Source organism: Chrysemys picta, chromosome 18, assembly GCF_011386835.1.
Source record: "Chrysemys picta bellii isolate R12L10 chromosome 18, ASM1138683v2, whole genome shotgun sequence".
Lineage (NCBI taxonomy): Eukaryota > Metazoa > Chordata > Testudines > Emydidae > Chrysemys > Chrysemys picta.
In genome coordinates, this window is record NC_088808.1 from 13,284,121 (window position 1) to 13,302,985 (window position 18,865).

Sequence of the window (18,865 nt, forward strand, 5' to 3'; positions counted from 1 at the left end):
CCCACACCTCCCCAAAGTTGCAATGCTTCAACGGTGAACCGCAAAGAAGGCAATGTTTTTGGCCTTGCATGATGGCCCCCAGCCAGCTGGTTGGTTCAGTGTGGAGTGCAAAGCTCACCTCAGCTTAGCTGCTTTGAGGAAGGGCCAGGCCCCCATTGTCCTTCGGGGCCTGAGAGAGGCACCACTGCTACCAGCCCTTTTTGGACTCTGCAGTGTGAGTAGGACAGCAAAGGAGAGAAATAAACAATGGCAGGGAAATGGAGGCTCGTGGAAGGTGGCGCCCCGCATCTCTGCCATTTTGGCCTGGCGAAGGTCCCATGCCCCTGATCTTTGCCATCTTGGCCTGGCAAAAGTCCCACATCCCTGGCCATAGATGAATAGAAGACCCCACGCTCACAGCCCAGGGGGCCACTCTGGTATGAAGTAGAAAATAACGCCGTAATGATTCTATACTTTGGTACGTAACCTCCTGCCCCACCCCATCAAACACACCCATCTGCGTGTGTAAAACTTGTTAAATAAAGCCCGTGCCTGCCCTTCGTGTCATCCTTTAACCCTTTCCTTTCCCGTTCTGACACATCAGAGGGATCCGAGAGGCGACTTGCAGAGCCTCGCCCATTACAGCTTCTGTTGTCCTGACTGGATCCTCCTGAAGGCCTCCATGTCCAGCGGGAGGTAGCAGCCTTGCCTGGAGTCCAGGAAGTACAGCTTGTCCTTCACCACGGCGGGGTCAAATCCGTCCCTGCGCAGCTCCATCTTCTGGAACTTGTAGGTGCCTGGGGTGGAAGCAGCAAGGAGTTAGGGGCAGCGGTGGGGAAGGAAGGTGGCCTGTGGATATCATGGTAGATCCCTATTCCTCCATTCCACCTTCTCAATATGTGCCTCCCTCTTTGGAAATCAAGCCTGCCACCCTCCACTGCCTCTAGGACCACCCACAAAGAGAGAATCAGCCCATCCACCCCTTGTCAGATCCTGCCCACAGCATGGCTGAGATGGGACTAGCAGACATAACCCTTGCTAACCGGATTCTAGGGCTATGCCGCACCTTTGGTGAGCCGTTTGCATCAGGGACTGAATTTAGGGCCTCTCCATCTCAAAGTGAGAGTCTCTATTGACTGAGAACCCTCTGCTATGAGGCCCAGCCACCCCTAGAGGAGGACAGAGCACCACATTGAGCGAGCGTGCGTTCCACCAGCACTGTTCTCTCACCGTGCGCTGCAGACCATGGCCCCATGGAAAGCTCACAGTGCAGGCCTCAGCATCACCTCCCCACCCCCCATCTTCCCTGCTCATGCTAGAGTGTCACTACCGACCGCTGGGTTTAAAGACACAATCAGTCAACCAGAGGGGCCAAGACATCCAAGAGCCAGGGCCTGGCGCCCCACAGCTTTACAAGGCGTGTGGTCACCAGCGTACACGGGTGTCAAACGCCCAGACGCCATCCCAGTGGAGGGAGCGAAAAAGAAAAACGGACTTGCTAACAAGTGAGACTTTCCAGTCCCTTTGCACGCCGAGAATTAAGCCGCCCCAACCCACATGCCATAGGTCAGGACACCCCCATTTTAGAGGGGGAAGCTGCGGCATGGACGGGGAAGTGACCCACCTAAGGTCACACACTGAATCAGTGACAGTCAGGAATAGACCCCTGACTTCAAGTCTCCCCTATTCCAGACAGGTCCTTTCCGGAAGCCAGGAGAACACTCCCGGCTTTTTGTCAATTCAAAAGGAAAGTGCCCCCAGCTGGGGCGGACTCACTTGTCTTGTGGACTTCTGCCAGCACTCGCAAGAAGACGGGCCGTGCGTACAAGGGCAGGGCCTTCTTCAGCTCATTGGCAAAGCTCTCCAGGTTGCAGGAATTCTTGGGGTCAGCAATGGCTGCCATCCCTGCCTTCCCCTCGGTGCCTGGAACACAGGACAGAAGGTGATGCACACAGTAGGAGGGGGCTGGTGCAATCACTCACATACACACACACCCTAGCCCGGGAGCAGCTTCAGCAAGCTCGGTGCGCCAGCTGGCCCTGGACACAGCTTGCCAGGCCTGCAGCAATATGCCTAAAACAAGACACAACATAGCCGCAGAAACCCACAACAAGACAGATAATCCAGAGGGCTCTGGATTGCCAGGCCGTTAGCAATGTGTTTAAGAGGCAGAGGCACTACGCACACAGCCCCAAGGCTCACCTTAAATAATGCATCAGCGACACACACTCTCCATCCTTCAGCACCACATACATACACCTCAGCCCCCAACAGCGACCCCCTTGCCAGCGTCTCCGGCATCAGCCCCTGGTTGAACACACATCCAGGAAAGCCCCAATCTCTCAGCACTTCTGCGCTGGCTTTGGCTGGACACCGTTGCCCTACAAGCCAAGATACCAGCAATACCCAGTGGCCACCTCATCCCATTAGAGCTGCCTTTGGCTGAGTTAACGCCAGAGGTTAGCGAGAATGGGGTTGGCTCTGCCCTGCACCTTGTGTTGTCATTCACACCCAGGCAAACCAGATCGACTGGAAACTCTCACCTAAAGTGTTTCATTCACCCACAGGCCTAAAGATGGGAGGTTCTGCATCCCAATCCTGACCTTTCCTCCTCCCTCTCCCATGCAGCAGGATAAACAATGAGACTCTCAGGATGGAGACCAGGGCCCAGGCACCAAGTGCCAAAGGGACGAAGGGCCATCACCCCTGAACTTAGGACAAAGGAAGGCTGGCAAGAGCAGAGGGCCGCTCCCCTCAGCCCTGGTTACCTGGCACCTCCACCCCGTAGACGACGACGTCTGTCATGTGGAGGATGCGGCTCAGAGTCCCCTCCACCTCTGTCGTGGAGACATTCTCGCCCTTCCAACGGAAGGTGTCCCCAGTGCGGTCCCGGAAGTACATGTAGCCGTATTCATCCATCATCAGCACGTCTCCTGCGGGAGCCGGAGGAAGTCAGAGGAGCCTACAGGCTCCCAGGGTCGGAGTCGCCGTAACACTCTGCTCTTCTAGAGTGCCCTCCAGCCAGGCCTCACTATCCCCCAGCCTGAGGCAGGTCAGATTGTTAGCGCCATTCAACAGCTGGGGACTGGGGCCACAGAGAGGGGAAGCGACCTGCCCCCCAGGAGTCGTGGGCAGAGCTGGGATTAGAACCCAGGAGTCCTGGCTCTTGGGCCGCGCAGAGCAGCGGAAGGAAGCATGGTCAAGTAGTTAAAGCAACAACCTGGGCGTAACAATATACCAAGACCCTGCCACTGGATTCGTTGGGTGACCTTGGACAAAATCACTTCCCCTCAGGGTCTCAAAAGGATAAAGTATCCCGCCCCAGTTCTTGGGTCAGGGAGTGCGGCTGGGATTCTTAATTCCTGTTTGCAAAGTGGTTAGAGAGGGCAGATGGGAGGCTCTGGAAGGGTAAGTGTGATTGAGCGAGACCGCCAGGTATGGATAGGGACAGCAAGCAGAGGATTGACCAAAGGCCTTGCTGGGACTCGCAAGGCGACCCTGGAGACCAAGTGAACCTGTCAGCGTCAACCTCCTCCTCTCAGGGTGCACCCTCTGCAGCTAGGGGACAAGGGCCCTCACCGGTAAGATACGTCAAGTCCCCCTTGGCGAACACGTCATGGGCGATCTTCTTGCTGGTGGCCGACTGGTTCAAGTACCCGTCGAAGTGCAGCAGAGGGTCACTCTGGATGATGCGTCCGACCAGCTGTCCCGGCTCCCCTGCGGGTAGAGAGAGTGAGGGATATGCTCAGTCCCTGCCATTCTGCTGTATCAGAGACGAGTACATAGCGATTGCCAGCCCCGCATGGTGTGCACACATCCTGACTCCGCGGGAAGAGGAGATGCTTTAGGGAGGACACGGGGGCTCTATTGTACAAACATCTCTTAGCGCACCAGTGTCCAGTTTACCTCAGCAAGCTTCCCTCACGCTGCCCTCCCAACGGAGCTCAACCCTGACCCAAAGAGACCTCCGACTGAGCTCCTCTCTCTGCCCTGTCTCCATGGCCCATTCAGTCCCTGGCTCTCCGCTGAAACTGCCCCCAGGATGGCCAGGGAGTGCCAGCTGTGATAGTGATAGCAGCAACATGGGATCTGGGCTGAGAACCATCACACTCACTTCACACCTGACACCCAACCTCCGAGGGTTGGTAACTATGTCCAGTCGCTACTGAACTGGAGCCCTGGAGGTGCAGAGAGCCACCAAAAGGGGGAACCGTTTCCAATGACAGCAGAGGATGCTTCTGGATGCTTGTCAGAACGGAGACTCTTGCACAGCTAATCACAAATCAGGTCTCAAGTTCAGGGCTCATGCAACACGGGACAGAGGGAAGTACCAATAGATAGAGGCTGCTCCCCGCATCGCCCCATCCCCCTTCACCTGGTTTACAGGGGATGCAGAGTCCATCTGGCCCACGGATCAGCTCCATGGTGTCTTCGTCCACCCTCACCAAGGTGACAGGGTAAATCCCAGGCAGGATCCTGCTGTTGAAGCCACAGGAACCAACCTGGAATCGAGAGAATGCAGAGACATAGCCCAATGGCAGCTGGAAGTCCTCTGCCCTCACCCTCGCTTCCCTCCTATCGCCCCAGCTGCCAGCCCAAGGGATTGCCCAGGGCATGCGGGAGCTACCCCACCCCCACCCCAGAGACCAGACACAATCTGCTGCCTTCCCAAGGTCACTCAGGGCTCCCTGCCAACGTCAGCGGAGGGGCCTCACACCTGCCCCGCGGAGGGATGCTTACCCAGCTCAGTCCTCTCCCGGGATCAGAAGGGGTGTCTCCCGACATCCCCTCCCAAGTCTGCTCCATCCCTAGCCCCTCACCATGGCCTGCTCTGCCAGCTCTCCGAGCACAGAGCGCATGAACCATCCCACCAGGAGCACTGAGGCCATGTGTCTGCATGAGACATCACGGTTGCCCTCGGCAGCCAGGGGGAGGGAGGACCAGGCTGCAGGGGGTGGGGAGACGCCGCAGCGGCTGGCGGAAGGACACAGCCAGCAGACGGGGCCATACGTTATTGTCGAAGTTGCCCAGGCTGCAGTTGCACTCGGTGGCACCGTAGAACTCGGCGATTTGGGGGATCCCGAAGCGGGAGATGAATTCCTTCCAGATAGACATCCGCAGCCCGTTCCCAAGCGCCATGCGCACGTGGTGCCGCCGCTCCACCTCCTGGGACGGCTGGTTCAGGAGGTAGCGGCAGATCTCCCCGATGTACTGGACGATCTGCGGAGGGGAAGGGAGACATGGCACACTGCGCCCTTCCACAGCACCCTCCACCCAGGGACCGCAGAGTACTTGAGCAGCGTCAACCCTGACGAGCCCCCAGGAGCCAGGCGGGTGTTAACAGCCCCGTTATACAGATGGGGAGGGACAGTTGGGGAGCAGAGCCAAGAATGGAACCCAGGAATCCTGCTTGCTAATTCTGTGCCTCCCACCTAGCGGGCTGCCGCCTCGTAAATTTGAATAACCGGTCTGGCATTCCCTGTTTTGCTTGCAGGAGGCAACACCCTGGCTGCCCTCCGGAGCATGACACAACAAAGAACAGGAGCAAGGAAAGGACATGGAACTACTTGGTTTGTAAGCTCATTACAACAGGGACCAGCTTTTGTTCTGTGTTTGTACAGCGCCTAGCACAGCAGGTGTCTGGAGCGAAAGCTATTGTCCCCCATCAGACCCAGCGGCAGTGACAGTGATCTCCACAGGAAACAGCCAGCCAAAGCCTCGGTTTCAAGACATCCAAGGGCCCCGCTGCCAACTCCCAGGATTCTCAGCAAGTTGCTGATTCTCGGGGTTCCTCGGCCAGCTCTTCCCCCTGCACCCCCCCCCGTCCCGCCACGAGGCCCCTGCACCCCCACTGCCTCACCGTACAGTTGTACTTCACACAGTCATCCCAGAAGTGAGAGGCTGAGAACTTCTTGCGGATCACCACAGTCATCCCCTGGAGGAGGCACTGGCCAATCCCAACAATGTTACCTGGGCGAGAGGGGAGCGAAGGGGAAACCATTAACCTCCCGCCTCTCGGGAGAGGGTGGCTGATCCCAAAAACGGGACAGGCTGCCTTGGGGACATGGAGCCTTTCACCTTGAGGCATCTGGTTTGAATCCAGCCCAGGATCCAGTAGGCACCAGAAGGTGTCTCCATCCCAGGGCTGTTCGATGGAGCTGGAGGGACTCAGGTAGGTTCTTAGTGGGAGGTGCCCATTTCCCAAAGTCACCATCAGTAGTGGTGCTAATGGGCCCCCTCAATACCCTCACTTAGGTCTCTAAGCACCTTACAGAGGAAGGTGTGCATCGTCACCCCATTTTATATATGGGGAAACTGAGGCAAAGTGACTTGCCCAAGGTCACCCAGGGAGCCGGTGACGAGCCAGAATCAGATCCCAGGGGTCTGTACTACCAGTTTCCTGATCTAACCACTAGCTGCCTTGTCCTGGGCTGCCAGTACTGCAAAGTGGCTACCATGGACCTTGTGAAGACCCCAGTCCTTCACACTGATCCAGTGGGGACAGACGGGCGAGCCCCTCCTCAGCACAGAGCAGCTGGCGGTTATGGAACGACAGTCACTGCAGCAGTCCCTGGACTGAGAGTCTGCCGACATCACGGGCAAGGAGACGGGCTACAGAGGCTTGGGCAGGGAGACGCGTGAGCAGGAGCTCGGATACCTGCCGCATGGTAGAGAGGGAGGCAGTCGTACATCACGTCATCTGGCCTCATGCGGAATCCGTAATACACCAGGGATGCCATGCGGTAGTACCTGGGGCAGGAGAAGTGGGTGCATCAGTAGCCCAGCAAAGCCCTCCACTGCTAGCAGGGTCCAGATCCCACCCCCATTCCCCTTGCACCCAGCAATGGCCTGCCCCTGCTCAGCCCCCCCTTACCTGCAATTGACCACGATGGCTGCCTTGGGCATCCCCGTCGTGCCGGAGGTGTAGATGTAGAAGAGTTTATCTGGACGGCAAGTGGGGGAGGCAGAGAGAGGATTCAGCATCACAGCAGCATCTCACAACCCGCTCTTTCCCGGGGAGCCAGAAGGGCCAGCGTGCTGGATCAAGCCAGGCAACTGAACACGCGCTCGCTCCCTGCCCGTTGGCTACGGCCACCCCACCTCGGGCTGCCACCGAGTCCGCTCGCCCAAGCCGGCCTCGTTATTTGTACAGCACCAAGAGCGTGCCAGGCTCTTCACTAAGCTAAGTGGGTTCAGGCTGGGCAATACTCCGACGGGAGACCTCCAAAGAGGTCAGTGCATGGGTGCTTAGCTCAGCCCGGCTTGCACAACAGCAGGCCAGGGTTGAGCAACAGCTTCCCAGAGCTTGGTGCCGAAGAGTCACACGTCAGCAGACTGGGGAGTTACACGCGCTCCAGCTCTCTGCCGCTTACATGGGCGTGGCTGGATGTGTTTCACCCCACTGTTTCCACCCCCAGAATTATCCATGGCCATTGCTGGATGACACATGGGAACAGCGCAAAGACTCAGAGGCACAATAACCCACCCTCCCTCTGCACACCTCGTAACATGGGACATACCTAGGAAACCCTTCTTTGGGGGGCTTGGCAGGTGCCGAGGAGCCATCTCCAGGAAGGGGTCCAGGTGTTCTGTGCTTGGGGGTGCAGATTCTGGATTCCTCTCTCCGGAGCAGAAGAGACGAACAGATTTCCCCAGGGAGGGCTGTACCTCCTGCATGGCTGGGAGGGAAGGAGACAACGAAACAGGAGCTCTGAGAAAGGACATCTACGAGACATTGAGATCCAGGAGCACCAAGAGAGGGGTGGGAAGGTTTACAAAGCTAACTCCCCCACACGCTTGTCCAAGCCGACGTTACGCCCATAGCCTGCCCCAGCCCAGGGCGGCCTTCGCCCCAGCCTAAGAGGGCAACTGGCTCAGGAACTTGCTTCACCCAGGTTGCTTCAGGCTACGGTCTAGAGCAGTGACACTTGGACTCTTCAGAGCACTTGCAGGCAGTCCGTGAAACTGCTGCCAGCACAATAGGAAGGCACCTGTCCGTCTCCAAGCCTGGACAGTCCTTGTTGGCCACAGCCCAGGACCATTGTAGGTTCTATTAAAAAAAGAAAATCAGAAACTCCCATTCCCTTCTCTGCCCCCAGCCAGGTGCCTCTCAGATGTGAATTCAGCACCGATGAGGTTTGCGGGCGTTAGTGGACAAAGGCCAGGAGTGCTGGACCTAGTGACGCTGGGGGTGTGGCAACACCCCCTGGCTTGGAGCAATAATAGAGGAACTTCCCTCATACAGTTCTGGGCAATGGCTTTCAGCACCCCCACCTTCAAATTGTTCCAGCGCCCTGACAAAGGCACAAGAAGATGGGGCCAAACTGCAGTGTGACCTGGAGAGATCTGGGCATGGGGGCTGCAGGCGACCAGGGGAGAATCACGCCTAACAAATGTAAAGTTCTGCCCCTGGGAGAAGAGACAGACCGCACCGACATGCGATGGGGGAGATCACCCAACAGCCACAACTAACCCCATAACGGGAGCTTGCTTTCATCTGGTGCCCTGATTTGACTCACTCGTGTGACCAAACGCCAGAGCTGTGATGGTGAAGCCATCACGTGACAGGGAAATGTTCACAAGTGGAAGTAGCGGACCTCTGTTTATCCACAGTATAGACAGGGCCTCATCCCTACGCCAGAGGGACCAACCGTCAGGACAAGAGAAGTCAGTCTCTATTGCCTATTTGGTACTGGGTCCCTCTGCTAAGGGGAAACCGATAAGGATCAGTGGGGTGATGGTTTAGGTGACACTTGTCCATTGGGGACATGGCTGAGACCCAGCAAACTCATTTCACAAGGCGGCCAAACAGCTCTCAGGGCCTGCTTTACACTGGCATAACTTCATTACAGAGGTGAATGAGGCCCTCAGTCACTATGAGCCAGGGCTGGATTTGAGCCAGCAGCCTGAAGTGACAGTGACTCATCTGAACCAACTACTATATTTTCTGAGATTTGTTTTACGTATCCCCAGGGCTGGAGCTTCCTTCTGGAGACTGCTCCACAACCTAACAGGGGTCCCCCAGCTACTGATATTCAGCCTAAGTTTTCCCAACTGCCTTAGTTATTATATTCTAGCCCCTTGGTTCATTCTAGACAAGGACTCTCCTTCCTGGGCATTTACGCGGCTCAGATCTCGGCAGGTGTTTCCCCGATCCCATGGAGTCATCACAAAGGCGTTAGCGTCCGGTGCAAAGCCCCAGCAGGTCGGGGGGCTGCCAGAACGGTGCCTGTTTTCATGGCGGCAAACCGCCCCCAATTGATACCCTGGCATTAGAGACCCTGGCTCAGCAGATTTCACAGCAGTGTCACATTACGATTCTTGACTCCCTACCTACCCCACTGGGTGGCCCCTGGTGACACCCACACTCCCCTAAGCCAAAATGCACCCCCACCTCAAAGCCAGCTCTGTCTCACCCTCCAGCAACAGAGCCAGGGGGTTTCATGCCAGCAGCCCTCCTGGAATCACCCCACACACATCCCTACAGCAGCTCAGACACCCACCCTAGGAGAGACAGCCGCGGCTACTCTTACCACCGAGCCAGACTAGCCAGCAAAGATGGGGGGAGAAGGGGAAGGAGCACAGCGTTGGGAGGCCCAACTACTTTGCCACCTCCAAGCACATGTCTGGGGACACGACCGACTGACTCCTCTCACCTTCCATCATCTCGGCCCCGAACACGACGGCCTTGGAGTTGGAGATGTTGATGCAGTGCAGCAGGGCCTCCATGCGCAGGTGGGAGTTCACGAGTGCCGCCTCCACCCCAATCTTGGCCATCCCCAGCCAGAGACCCACGTACTGGTTGCGGGACTCCATGAACAAGGCCACAACATCGCCAGAGCGGAAGCCCTGCTCGTACAGGTAGTTGGCCACCTGGTTGGAGTACTCATCCAGCTGGCGGAAGGTCCAGCTCTCACCCGTTCCCTGGAAGATCAGTGCCGTCTTCTCTGGGTGCTTGCGGACCGTCTCCTGGAAGATCTTGGGGATGGTGTTCTTCCCCCTCAAGTGCCGCCACACCTGCCACTTCACCCTCAGCAGGACTAGCCCCGTGCTGCCAACCAAACCGGACAGAAGATTCTCTGCACTGATCCACATGGAGGCCATGCAACCAGACCCAGCCTAGACTGTGGGTCTCCCTCCCATCGCTCAGGGGGAGCAGGGGATCTGCGTGTGGAGCTTTCCAGAGAGACCCTTTATAACCAGAAACGGATTACACCCAAGCAGCAGGGAAGGGGGTAGAACCCAGCCCCTTCCCCTCACAGTGGATTACAAATGCTCCTCCCCAACCCCCAGATGAGCTAAAGGAACAGCCCTGCCACCTCGGGGCAGCAGATATTGTGCAACAGGCCACAGGGCACCTGTTCCCTCCGAGCCACGCCCCCAGGACTCCTGGCTAGAAGCCAGCTCATCCTTGATCCCGGTACATTCTCCTTGGCCCTGGCTCAGAGAGCCAGGCCCAGAGTGCAGACACCCGACTGCCAAGTCAGTGTTTTTAGGGACCGAGGGAAGTCCAAGGTCAGAGACAGTCGCCAGCCTCGGGATCTCAGCTGCAATCATATCTCGGAGAGACTCGGCCAGAGATTTCAGAGAGATCTCAGGTCCCAAAAGCAACTCCCTCCCTCACCTGGCAGGGGCTGTATTCCTCACTGAGCTGCCTGAGTAACCTCAGCAGGGGGCTGAGGTGTAGGCAAGATGCTGGTATTCAGAGCTCTCCCCTCTCATCCCTGCATTGCCCCGGCCACAGCAGGATGCTTCCCCTACCCGGTTCCATACCGGGGGTCACCTTAATGCAAACGGGACAGAGAGAGGGCAGTTTCCAGAGAGGACACTTACGTGACGTCCCTCCTTATTGTCTTGAAGACGATGCGCAGGAATTTCCATCCCCCGGAACCCAAGTAGAATATGAAGAGGGCAGGGATCACCTGGACCCAGGAGAGCTTCAGGACCAGCCTGAAGAGCACAAAGAGCGCGGTGAGGGCAGCCAGCCGCAACATCTTGGCCTGTGGGGGAGAGACGGTGGAGATCAGTCGCTGGTTCTCACTCTGATGCTTCCCAGGGGATCCCCAAGGCAGACGCCAACCTGAAGTAGGAGTGACAAAGAAACTGCAATTTCCCTGCTTTGGGAGGTGTCAAGGTGGGAATGGGGAGGGCAACATGGGCTAAATTCTGCTCCCTTACGCAGGCCATGCATGGCAGTAAGGCAAGCAGGACTGAACCCCTGCATGGCACCCTGTTGGGCTTCCTTGTAAACTGACTGGTAGCAGCAGATGCTACCAATAGGCACCGTCTGAAATGACAACTGTCAGTGTGTCTCGTGGCCTCTGGCTGGGCCTGGACTTAGCCACGTACCCCTGAGCACAGCTCACTAGGGTGGTGTAGACGTGGCTCCATCTGCTGGTTTGAGAAGAGCCAATAGTGTCTAGCCCTGCACAAAGCAGGTGTCTCCCGGGACTGAGACCATAACCTCAGCAAACTACCACACGCATGAACTAAAATAGTCATGAAATTCCAGGGGACGCATGGGACACAGGGTGGAACTGGGAGAAGGTAAAATGGCAGGATAAGAACCAGGGAACAAGCCAGGCAGATTTCTGTTCCACAGCACCGTATGTGAAACCCAGTGGGCCAAACCCCCATTGGTGTAACTCGATTAGCGCCGTTCACGTCACAGAGACACCCTGCAGTCAAGCCAGTGGAGCTCTGCTGATTTACCCCTGCCAGAGATATGGCCCTTCACATTTGGGGAATTGCACCTGGGGACATAATCTGACAGATGCTGAGATAGCGGGGAGGCGTGTGCCAGTAGCTGGTGCACAAGACTGGGAAACAGAGGCCTAATCCCAGTTCTGACACAGACTCTCTCTGTGGCCTTGGACAAGTAATGCCACCTCCTTGCCTCAGTTTCCCCATGTGTAAATTGGGGATAATACACATGGGACCCTTGTGCAGTTGTCAGACAGTGTCTGGAAAGCAATGCATCAGTGACAAGTATGTTTCAACCCTACAAACCCAGGAAAACTCAGCATCAGCCTCCAATTTATACCGAGGCTCCTCCTTTCACTTTACTCCAATTCTGCCATGACCAAAGCGGATTCGACTCTCCGGCCGTGCCCTGGCAAGTTGGTGACTCAATGGGGCTAGCTCCTCCTGCACCCCACGCTCTGGCTCTAAGTGCTAGACCACATGGCCTACTAAGCATTTCAGCTTTGCATGCTCCTTTGACAGGACTTAAAAAAACCTCAACCCACACATGCACATAACAGGAACTAGGACAGAAAACAGGATTTAAGTCCTTTGTGCTCTGTAAGGGTTTGCAGGTTCTCATACGCTCATGCCACTTCCTAGCTGAGGTGCAGCCAGATCCCAGGTAAGGTGATCACCGATGGGCTCCTGGAACAGATCAGATGTGTGTCCCAGATGCGCACCACCAGGGGGCAGCAGAGCAATGACCAGGCTAGGGGGCTGCGTAGGCAAAGCCTTCATGCCTTCCTCCCAAGGGGCACAGGGCAATGCCAGTGATTAGCCTCAAGCACACGCTGCTAGACACTCTCTCCTACAGACTCACAGGTCAGCTGTGACTCTCCTCCTGCATTTCCACTTTCCCGCCCCCATGGGGGGGCCAGACCAGATGGGGAGGCCACCCCTGTGAACTGACACTTTTGCTGGCAGTGGTGCAGAAGGGCAGCAACCTATAGAGGGATCCTTCCACGTAGCAGCTGCGCATCAAGCGGGGAAGGCAACCACAGGCTAATCTCCCAGGCCGGGAGCTCAAGGCCCCACAGATAAGGCTGATCCTTCCTGACACAGGGTGTAAGGGAAGGAAATTGACACATCATTTCCTATTCATTCTTGCGGATTTAACGCCCCACAGCGATCAGGGCAGCAGGGGATCCCCTCACAATTACAAGCTCTGGCCAGGATTCTTTCAGTTCTCTGGTCCCCGGGTGAAGTCTGGGGGAGATGGGGGGTGCTCTGTGCAGTCATCCCCTGGGATTCACTCTCCCCAGACAAATGTGGGAGCGCAGCTGCTGTTGAGCTCACTGAAGGACCCATCTCTTTGGCATCACACACTTCTCCCTCTCCTCCGAGGTTAGCTACAGCAGTGCTGAGAGAATATCCTGCTTATTGCAGACAGGCTGTTAATGCAGGAATCTAACCCAGGGATGTGAGCCCTGATGCACATCTGAGAAGCCAATAAAATGAGGATGCACAGGGGGGCCCTGGTTGCTGACTGGATCCCCTAGGAACTCCTATAACACCCATACATGATCATGGGCTCAGATTTCCTGGGAATGTTGTGTGCAATCCCTCCCCCAGTTCAAGGATCTCAGACTCTCCCAAACTTCCAGCCCTGCCTGCTCCATATTAACATCCATAAGCTCTCCCCTTAACCCCCTCCTCCTGAAAGCTCCCAAGAACACACCCATTCCCTGAGACACCTGCCTTTCACCTGGGCAGGGACCTGCTCTTTGTTTGGCACACTGTGTTGTGATACACTGGTTCTGTCGGGGGAAGGGCTGGGGAAGCAGAGCGGGGCTCTGTTCCTGGTTCTTCCACTGAACCTCCGTGCTTTGGTTCCCTGATCTGTAAAATGGGTATAATGGGGAGCATCACAGATAGCTACGATAATAAGGTACGTGGGTATTTGTATTACAGAAGTTCTGAGAGGCTCCAGTCAGGGTCAGGGCCCTATCGCGCTTGGTGCTGTACAAACATATTTGTGCTTACATGGGGGGAAAAGCATTACTCATTGCAGCCCATCTAAGCCCCACTCCTGCAGGCTGCTCCATCTGTGGGCAAAGCCCTGTACTCACAAGGGGCCCTACTGACTACAGAGGAACTCCATGCAGGGGTCTGACCATGTAGATTTCACTGCAGGACTGGGGGAAACTTTCCCTGAGCCACAGTTAGCCTCTTTCCATGGGTATCAGACTCACAAAGCTCCTACAAACACCAGCATTTAATGCAGATCACAATGCTGATATGGGCACCCTGCTCAAAGCACCACATCTGTCTGTCCCTCTCCAGCCAGTTCCACATGTTTTCTGAGGCATTTGGCACTCCATCGCCAAGCTGGCTGTGTGCCAAGCACTCCCAATTTCCAAGGGGAGACAGAGCTGGACACACTTAACCAAGTCACTCCAGATGCCTGCAGAAGGGAGTCAGATCATTAGATACAGAAGTGCTGGGATTGCAGGCAGCACTCAGCCAGGAGCAAAAAAACCTGAGTCCCACCCCGTGGAACCTCCTCAGGGCATCCCAGCAATCTCACAGAGCATCAAGGTGCAGGAGCTGCTCCCAAGACAGGCCGTGATGTTGGGCCTGTGCCCATTTCTGCTCCTTCCTGGTATAAAGCGGGGGCCTGGGAGGCTTTGCTCAAACCAGGTCTTTACCTGCTTGATTTTTACATTAGGAATTCAGGGCTTGTCTGGCTGCACCGGCACAAGGAAAATTAGGGCCCGTAACTCACTCACTGCAGGAGGCAGTTCTGTGATGGCGATTTACTGCTCCTAGTTTTCCTAGTGCAGATGAGACCTGGAGACTGGCGAGCCAGTGAGATATCAGCCCAGGAGCCAAGTGAGGCAAGCACCCAGGAGAGGAGGGTAGTTAGCCAGGCAGATTCCAACTCTTTCCTGCTAGCTTGCTTTTGTGAATACTTACTTAGCTGCAGCTCCCCATGAGAGACCTACTCCCCGATCATTAGGGGGTGAGAGCTCCAAGTAATATCCCCAGAGCTCCCCCAGCAAAAGCAGGAGAGGCCGGGCTTGGTGGTCGTGATATTTCTACAGGGAAAAACAATGGGATTGTGAACAGGTGAGGGCCACCCAAAGATGGAGATGGTTACCACTATGCAAGGTGCCTGCAACCGCCTCCTTTTGGAAGGACAACCAGGCAGCCACCAATGCCCCAAAAGTGAGCAGTGCTGGCTAGGGAGGGGACATACATAGGGCGGCTGTGGGGGTACGTGGATTTAACATATGACCTCCCTGGAGGACCTGCCCTTCAGGGTAAGGAGGTGATGCAAACAGCTCCTCCCTTCCCCAGTGATGCACGTGTGGGTCAATGAAGCCTCACTATTCTGGAGTTACTCCAGCTTCCACACTTTTCATGGGCTGTCTTGCCTAGCACAGGAACAATGCTCCAACATCAAAGGAGATCTGAGCAGGATCTTGTATCCTGCAGGACTTCATTTCTGCACCCAGCCAGAAAGGGCACAATCCAATTGTGTGCGAGAGTGTGGCCAGGTTCCTAGAGAGCCCACAACCCAGCCTACCTCTTAGTTCTCATCCACGGTTGTGCCAATCTTTCCTTCCAACTTTTCTGTCACAGTAGTCCCCTGAAAGTATTTCCCAGCCTCAGTATCAGACCACCAGCTCCACTTCAGGTGTTCTGAACCACCAGCAGGCTTGATTATAGCCCATCAGCAAGCCACCTCCTGGAGTGTTATTTACATGCTATTTACGATAAGTAGCCAGCTTCCCCCTGCCTGCCTCTGAGGAAGAGTAGTGTTAGGACCAGCCCACCCACCTGCCTTCAGGTTCCCTACTCTCTTCCCTGGCACATCCTTCCTGTCTGTTTCTATAGTCCCAGCTGCTGGGATTACTTCCACCAGTGGTTTGAGCATTGGCCTGCTAAACCCAGGGTTGTGAGTTCAATCCTTGAGGGGGCCACTTAGGGAACTGGGGTAAAAATCTGTCTGGGGATTGGTCCTGCTTTGAGCAGGGGGTTGGACTAGATGACCTCCTGAGGTCCCTTCCAACCCTGATATTCTATGATTCAATTAGCCCCTCAGACAGTTAATTGGCCTGCCAACTGCCTGTCTTTCAATCCAGGTCCCAAGTAATGTATACCGGTGAGGATTTGAGTGACAGGGTGCTGAGTCAACGCCTGACTCCACACTTCCTGTTACACCTTCCTTCTCTGCCCTGGTCCCATCAGCATCGGCCCTGCCAGCACTCTTCCCATCACTCTAGCTTGCATCAGTGCTGGCTGGCTCTGGTTCCTCTTTTTCCTCCTCCCCTGGCACCTAAATCCTCACCAAATCCTGCAGCCTCTTTCTTTGCAATAGCTCCAAAAATCCATCCCTTCCTCTGTACCCAGAGGACAGCCCATCCTCTGGGAACTTCAGTTGCAAGCACTTCCTATGCCATGCCTTTCCCCCGCCACACCAGCTAAAGTACAGCTGCTAAGACTACTGCTCTAGCCATGTCTTCCCCATTCTTTAACCTCTCCACTGACTTCCATTCTTTTACTACTTCTCTTCTTTTCCATAGCTCTCCGTGGTTCCACCCAATGCCCATCTCTCTCATGCCATCTCCTCCAGCGTTCCCTCCTGCTTTCTCTCCTACACCAGGAATCATGGGTCCTATTAAACCCTCCCGACAGGGGCAGCAGTCCCACAATACATAATATACAGGTGCAGATACATAATATAACTTTCACTAGGAGGGTGGTGAAGCACTGGAATGAGTTACCTAGGGAGGTGGTGGAATTTCCTTCCTTAGAGGTTTTTAAGGTCACACTTGACAAAGCCCTGGCTGGGATGATTTAGTTGGGAATTGGTCCTGCTTTGAGCAGGGGGTTGGACTAGATGACCTCCTGAGGTCCCTTCCAACCCTGATATTCTATGATTCTTTCAACTGAGGATCTCAAAGTTCTTTCCAGGTCCAATAAACCCCCACAGTCCCACTATTCCCTCTGAAACAGACATTATCCTTCAAAGCAGGCTGAGCAAGGCCCAGGAAGACACAAACCCTCCGCCTGCAAACTACAGAGAACTGGAAAAAGTTTTGGCAAGACTCAGCGCTGATATCAACAGGGGCAACTCCAGAAACAGCAATGATTGCTGGTGTGGCCAGTGTATTTGGACGTCTCTCTACTGAACCTAACTTAAAGGGGCCAGTTTGCAGATATGTTACACCAGCTCTCAATTGAGCCTCCTGTTCTTACCTACATTCTTTCTGCTCCTTTGAGATAATGGTATCAATCAAATCTCTTACATTACCCAACCAAGTGCAAAGGTCACTAGCAGAGTCATAAAAAGAGATATTGAGCTTAACCGGGCCTGCCTGGCAGATGCACTATGTTAAAGAAAGATGCAGAGGGTCAGTGTTTCACTCTTCTCTGATATGAAGAATTTAAGGGGGAGGGAGTGGAAAACAGTGGCAGTGTACAAGGAAGACCTTCACGGTCTACCAGACAGGACAGGATGTGACCCATGAGCAGAGAGATACAACAACTAACAATGCACAAGAGATTTTTTTTTTTTTTTTTTTTTGGGCAACTAACAGTAGGTGCTTCCAGGCAAGGAGCTTGCCTTTCCAATTGGATCACAGAGAGCCCAGCACACTTTTGGGTGCGCTGTTGACAACAGCAATATACACCAGGCCCTGTTTCATGCTACCAAGAAAGCATCTCTTATAATTTAGACAACATAGAGGTTGAACTAAGAATACAATGCATGACCCAGGCTTTTGTCCCCCGTTTGGTCACTGCACTGTTTGGACACTCCGAACAGGGTTGGCCATCAAACCGTGCACCTCCCTCTGGTTTCTTTCAGAAAGGGGCTGTACTACATTCCTACCCAGCTGGGATACACACAGAGAGCTCCACAGTTTGCTAGGCAGTCACATTAGGAACCCTCACACCGCCACCTGACTCGGGTCCATTGCAGCAGGCGGATCTTCTATCCAAGGGCAAGTTTGCAGATCGAAAGGGAAAGAAAGCTGCAGTCTCTCTTTTCAACTATTGACACCGAGGACTAAAAGCAAGAGGGGGACCACAGTCATGTAGTCAAAGAGAGGTGACGGCGATTTCCCATTCCCTTCCAGCATCCCCACCCAGCACCACCCATAAACCAATCTTGTTCAGTCACGGCAGGGAGCCTAACCCCCCATTTCTGGGGGTGATGCCCCCCAGCAAACAATGGCTCACCCCACTCCCTTCCCCCTTTCACAGCAGCCTCTCCCCACAGAAAGACACACACAGAGAAGGGCAGCAGTGGGTTTCCCGACCTACATCAGCCCCCCTGAAGCCGGGCAGGGGAGCTCTGTACCAGGCTGCTCTGTGGGGAGACCCACCCAACAAGGGGAGGGAAAGTCACCGTAGCCTCCTTCCATCTCTCCCCACACCGGCAGCGAGGGCTTCCCCGCCCTGCCCCGCCCCATGCCCCAGGCCGGGGATGAGCAGCCCAGGGGGACAGACTGGGACGCTGCATGGGGGCGCCTGACCCCCCAGCTCCCCCCCACTTACCCCTTGGCCCGACAGGCCTCTCCGCTCCCCGCCTAGGGCAGGACCGTCCCCCAGCGGACCCCGCGCTGCGGCGGCTCCCGTCTCCCCCGCCAGCGGCTGTCAGCCCCGCATCCCCCCGCGCCCGGCTGTCAGAGGCGCGCGGCGGGCTGCGCCTCCCGCATGGCTGCTGAAGGGGCCGAGCTGGGCGGCCGGCTGCTTCCTGCCGCCGCGTCCACCTGCACCGCCCTCCGCCGAGCTGACCCTGCCCAGAGGAACCTGCCGCCGCTGCAGCAATGCGGGAGGGGAGCAGCTGGAGGGGGGAGGGCTGGGAGCCGCGCGGCATGCTGGGAGTTGTAGTTCTTTTGTCCACATCCTACACGTGGTCTCCTGCTGAAAGCAGAGGGCGCTTCACTCCCCTCTTTCTACTTTCCGGGCATTGTTCCCCCCCCCGCCCCGCAGCCGGTTCCCAGCCCCCCATCACATCCCCCCCCCCCGGTAGACCTGAGTTAATTGGACCCCCCCCATCTCGGTCTGGTGTCTCAGCGCTACCGCCCGGCCGTGCAGTGAATCAGGGGCCAGCTGGGGCGCGCGCGGGGCTGCCAAAGTGTCTGGAAGGAGTCAGGAGGCGGCGTGCGAGGGGGGAAGTTTTGCAAAC

General features: G+C 55.9%; 1 protein-coding gene across 2 annotated transcripts; it reads right to left on the minus strand.

Annotated features, from left to right (window-relative positions):
• Nucleotides 1-497: 497 nt before the first annotated feature.
• On the minus strand, nt 498-18,512 carry SLC27A4 (solute carrier family 27 member 4). 2 transcript variants are annotated; one of them, XM_065571909.1, is made up of 13 exons: nt 18,232-18,512; nt 10,813-11,059; nt 9,636-10,030; nt 7,500-7,658; nt 6,854-6,923; nt 6,638-6,729; nt 5,840-5,949; nt 4,990-5,199; nt 4,355-4,481; nt 3,559-3,696; nt 2,748-2,912; nt 1,756-1,902; nt 498-776 (listed from the first exon to the last, which is right to left on the minus strand). In XM_065571909.1, the coding sequence occupies exons 2-13, from the start codon at nt 10,971-10,973 to the stop codon at nt 619-621; spliced, it is 1,932 nt and encodes a 643-aa protein (XP_065427981.1). In that variant the 5' UTR covers nt 10,974-11,059; nt 18,232-18,512; the 3' UTR covers nt 498-618. The 2 variants fall into 2 exon arrangements, with proteins under 2 accessions (XP_065427981.1, XP_065427982.1); XM_065571910.1 differs by having other exon boundaries at nt 10,813-10,979; nt 18,232-18,369.
• Nucleotides 18,513-18,865: the final 353 nt, after the last annotated feature.